Below are 3,705 nucleotides of genomic sequence, written 5' to 3'. Positions count from 1 at the left end.
CCCATGAAACAAAATCGGAGTCTTCTTTCTTTCTTCCTTCCTTGCCTTGTTAGGTGGAGACATGAGGAGAATGGAGTTGATTGACTTCAGAAATCAACATTGCTGGCCAACTTTCGATGCGGCTGTGCTGAGAAAACATCTTTATACGCGGTTTATACGCGTATAAATCATCAGCACTTCAGAAATCATCTTTATACGCGGTTTCTACTACCACAGCAGTGCTGAGAAATTCAGTCGTCATTTCAAAAAAATATCATCATGTTAACAGATTTTGCACACTGAATTCATTTGGCTGATTCTCTACACTGAATTTATATGCCTATCACAAATTCACAAACCAATGAACTGTTCACAAAGTGCCCATTGAGTCCCAGAATGTATATGCCTATCACAAATGAAGTACTAACAGTCCTAAAAATTAAGTGGGCAAACGTGGCTCTAAGAGAGAACATGGTATTTGTTATCCAATAAAGTGTCAAACGAGTGACTGTGGGGCAACAACACTGAAGAATTATTATTGCCTCCTCTATTTCTAGATGTGTTGAGAATTGTAATTCCCATCAATTAGTTGGTCCAAACCGGAGAATTTTCAAACATTAGGGCAGGGAATCATGTATGTTTATAGCATGCAATCTTTATAGTGGAAATCTCAAAATGAAATACATCTGAAGCCAAGTTGCACATACTGTAGATAGCAATGTGACCTGAAGCTTCTTATTCAGTGTAAACTACATGAGTATAAGCACATCTTATTGGGACAACTGATTCCCAAATCGACCGGCATGTAAAATTTACATTTATGTGGTAATGGGTGCAGCTTCCCATTTGTCTGTACGGGTCCCAAAGGACACAAACATACAAATGTTTTTTTACTTCTTGGCATTCACAAAATTATCTTTTACATGAAGGACCATATGCTGCTGGGATCCATTTTGAATATCCGACAGAAAACATGCTTCTCTTTTCATCATTGGTTCCAATTTGGTACAGCAAAGCAACAACAAGCCTGTGCCTAATCTCCTCACCTCATAGGAAAACAGAGAGAAGAATGACAAGAGAGTTAGAGTGAGAATTGAGAGCGGCAAACTACTTATGCAAGCGTACAAGCGATGTCTGGGATTGATGGGGAAGAAACCAGAGGCGGCACCACTGACCTGTGGACGCGGTACACCGTCAGTGTCGTCACGATCTTTCATCTCCATTCCATCACACACTCGAACCGATACCAATTGGATCAAACAAACAAAAGAGCAGGATACCATGGTGGCACATAGCTCAGGTCAACATGGTTCCATGGCAGCAACCTAAAATTCACAACAATATATGGTTATACGCCTGGAACACTATGAGAAAACAAATGTAAATCTAGATCTGCCTCCTCTTGAACACCAAACCAAATCACCAGGAGGATTTGTTGTTCCACTTTCAAACAGAGAGAGATGGACCTGCCGGTCAGAGGTGAAGGGGAGGTTGGCCTCGCTGGCGTCCGTGGCGAGGTCGGGCACGCAGCTGACGACGCCTCCTTCGTTTCGCTCATGGCCTCCCGCAGCGGAGGACGCGCCGACGACCGCATCGACCTCGTCCTCCCATGGCTTCCACGGGACGAGAGCTCGCATCGCCGCCCACCTTCTCGGTCTTGCCGCCGCCTTGCCGACACGGCTGTGTGGAGAAGCAGCGCCGCACTTTGCTACGAGGGAGCATGGCCAGCGCCGGAGGAGCGATGGCGGCAGCAACCCTAGCAGGGAATGTGAAGCCAAACGAGAGAGGGGCCTGCGTGTGAGAGATGAAAAGGAGGGGCAGAAAGAGTGGAGGGGCGACCTAGAAGAGAGCGCGCACCGTCGCGCATACACTGGTGGAGGCGCAGTTCACGGCCGTCGTCGCGTGGACCAAGGCCGGCGCTCTTCCTCTTTTCTCCGTGTGCGCCGCCGCCGTCTTCTCCTCCCACCCACTCCCGCCTCGAGACGACGACGTTGGTGTGGAGACGCTCCTGGCGGCGGAGGCGGAGGGATATGCGGGAGAGGAAACGAGAGAGAGGGAGGTCGCGTGCTGCCTTCGTGGCAAAGATAACCTGGGGAGGTGTTATCTGTGGTAGACGAGCGGCACAACCCCAATCCCTGCGACAGTAAATTTTTGACGTGGCTAGCGCAAGGGCTCGTCCTTATAGCGACTGTTAATGGGTTTAATGTGTGGTAGCAAATAGAGAAAAATACAGCCAAAGGGGCGCTTTGCAACCTGGCACCGCACATATTCCACTCAGGAGGCGCGGCAGGCCGCGCCGCAACAACTAGTAAGTGTTGTTGTGCACTGCACTAGTATGGCCAAGTATCTCCTACAAGGCGTCAGATGTTCAAAGCATCAATAAACAGCCTTGCACCAAGTGCATCATTGTATAAGTTAGAAGGAAAACATGATGGTCACACATAAAGATAGAGTTTCAAAGCGAAAAATAAGTAACAAACCTGGAATTAGAAGGATCATCGAACCAAGCAACCTCTTGATGCATGATGCTCTAGAACAACAAAGCACAGACACGTTCTACAAGTTTCCCACCAGCCATTCCAAATAACAAAAATTCTAATTGGATTGCAATCATAGAGATGATTGCCAACAGAAGGAATAGCAATGCCAACAGAAGCCCCTCCCCTCCCGTCCCCCTACCCCCTCCCTCCCCCGCCGCCGCCGGCAGGCGCTAACGAGCAAAGCCCGGTCGGCGCGGCGGCGGCGGGGCCTTTCCCTCCTCTGCCTTCGAGGTCCGTCGCGGGGCGGTGCTCGAGGGTGGCGGCGCTGTGCTTCGGCAGGGCCCAGTGGCGCGGCGCCGGTGGTGCAGGGCAGCGGTGCGGCCGTCTGGTGGCGGCGCGGCGACGGTCTGAGCTCCGGTGGTGGTGCAGCGGTTGTTGGGTGGTCCGGCTCGGCTGGCGGCGCGCTGGTGGGCGTCTGGCCAGATCCGCCCGGATCTGGCGCCTGGGGTCCGGCTGGCAGCATAGGGGGGTGGTGGGAGCTCGCCTGAGCTCCCGTGTGCTGCCGGTCGGCGGCGTCTCGTGCGGGGCAGCGGGAGGTTGTGGCGGCCGGCAGCGCGTGATGGTGGATGTGTGTCCAGCCGGGGGATCTCGAGCTCCCTGTTGGATGGCGCGGGCTATGTTGGCCTTGGACAGCAGTCGGCTGCCTCCTCCATCTCCGGGGAGGCAGCGGCATGGTGGTGGTGGTGCCCTGGGAGGAGTGTGGCCGGCGACTCCGACGCGTGGAGCTCGCCGGGCAGCGCGGGTTGGGCAGTGGCCGGGGTGGTCGCTGCTCCGGCCGTGGATGGCTCCACGGTGGCTTGGCAAGTCGGCTTCGGCGACGGCTGGCACGTCCTGGCATCGGTTCGTTACTTGGTGGCTTGTATCGGCCTTTGACCCCTCCTCGTCGTCCGATCGCTACGCTCGGCGAAGGGCTAGCCTTCTCCCAGCTGCGGTCCATCGCTCATCTCGCGCTGGGTGCGCAGGTCCGAGCTCGTCTCGCGCATAGTGCCGCAGGACTAAGCTCATCTCGCGCATGATGCTGCAGGACTGACCTCGTCTCGCGCACGGAGTTGCGAGACCGAGCTTGCCTCGCGCCCGGTGCTGTAGGACGGTTTGATGGAGGCCAGGTGGCCGATATATTGGGTCTCGGCGCTGGGGGTCGCCCAGGGGTGCGAAAGGTGGGACCTTTCTGCTCGTCTCTTTGGTT

At 54.1% G+C, this 3,705-nt stretch overlaps 1 protein-coding gene across 1 annotated transcript; it reads right to left on the bottom strand.

Moving 5' to 3' along the window:
- Window positions 1-618: 618 nt before the first annotated feature.
- On the bottom strand, window positions 619-3,192 carry LOC123067379 (uncharacterized). The gene is made up of 5 exons (XM_044490197.1): window positions 2,695-3,192; window positions 2,460-2,509; window positions 1,837-2,114; window positions 1,446-1,735; window positions 619-1,304 (listed from the first exon to the last, which is right to left on the bottom strand). The coding sequence occupies exons 1-5, from the start codon at window positions 3,190-3,192 to the stop codon at window positions 1,281-1,283; spliced, it is 1,140 nt and encodes a 379-aa protein (XP_044346132.1). The 3' UTR covers window positions 619-1,280.
- Window positions 3,193-3,705: the final 513 nt, after the last annotated feature.

The sequence above is a fragment of the Triticum aestivum genome, chromosome 3B (genome assembly GCF_018294505.1).
Source record: "Triticum aestivum cultivar Chinese Spring chromosome 3B, IWGSC CS RefSeq v2.1, whole genome shotgun sequence".
Classification (NCBI taxonomy): domain Eukaryota; kingdom Viridiplantae; phylum Streptophyta; class Magnoliopsida; order Poales; family Poaceae; genus Triticum; species Triticum aestivum.
The sequence above is the reverse complement of the archived record's forward strand: the minus strand, read 5'-3'. Positions and strand labels throughout refer to the sequence as shown.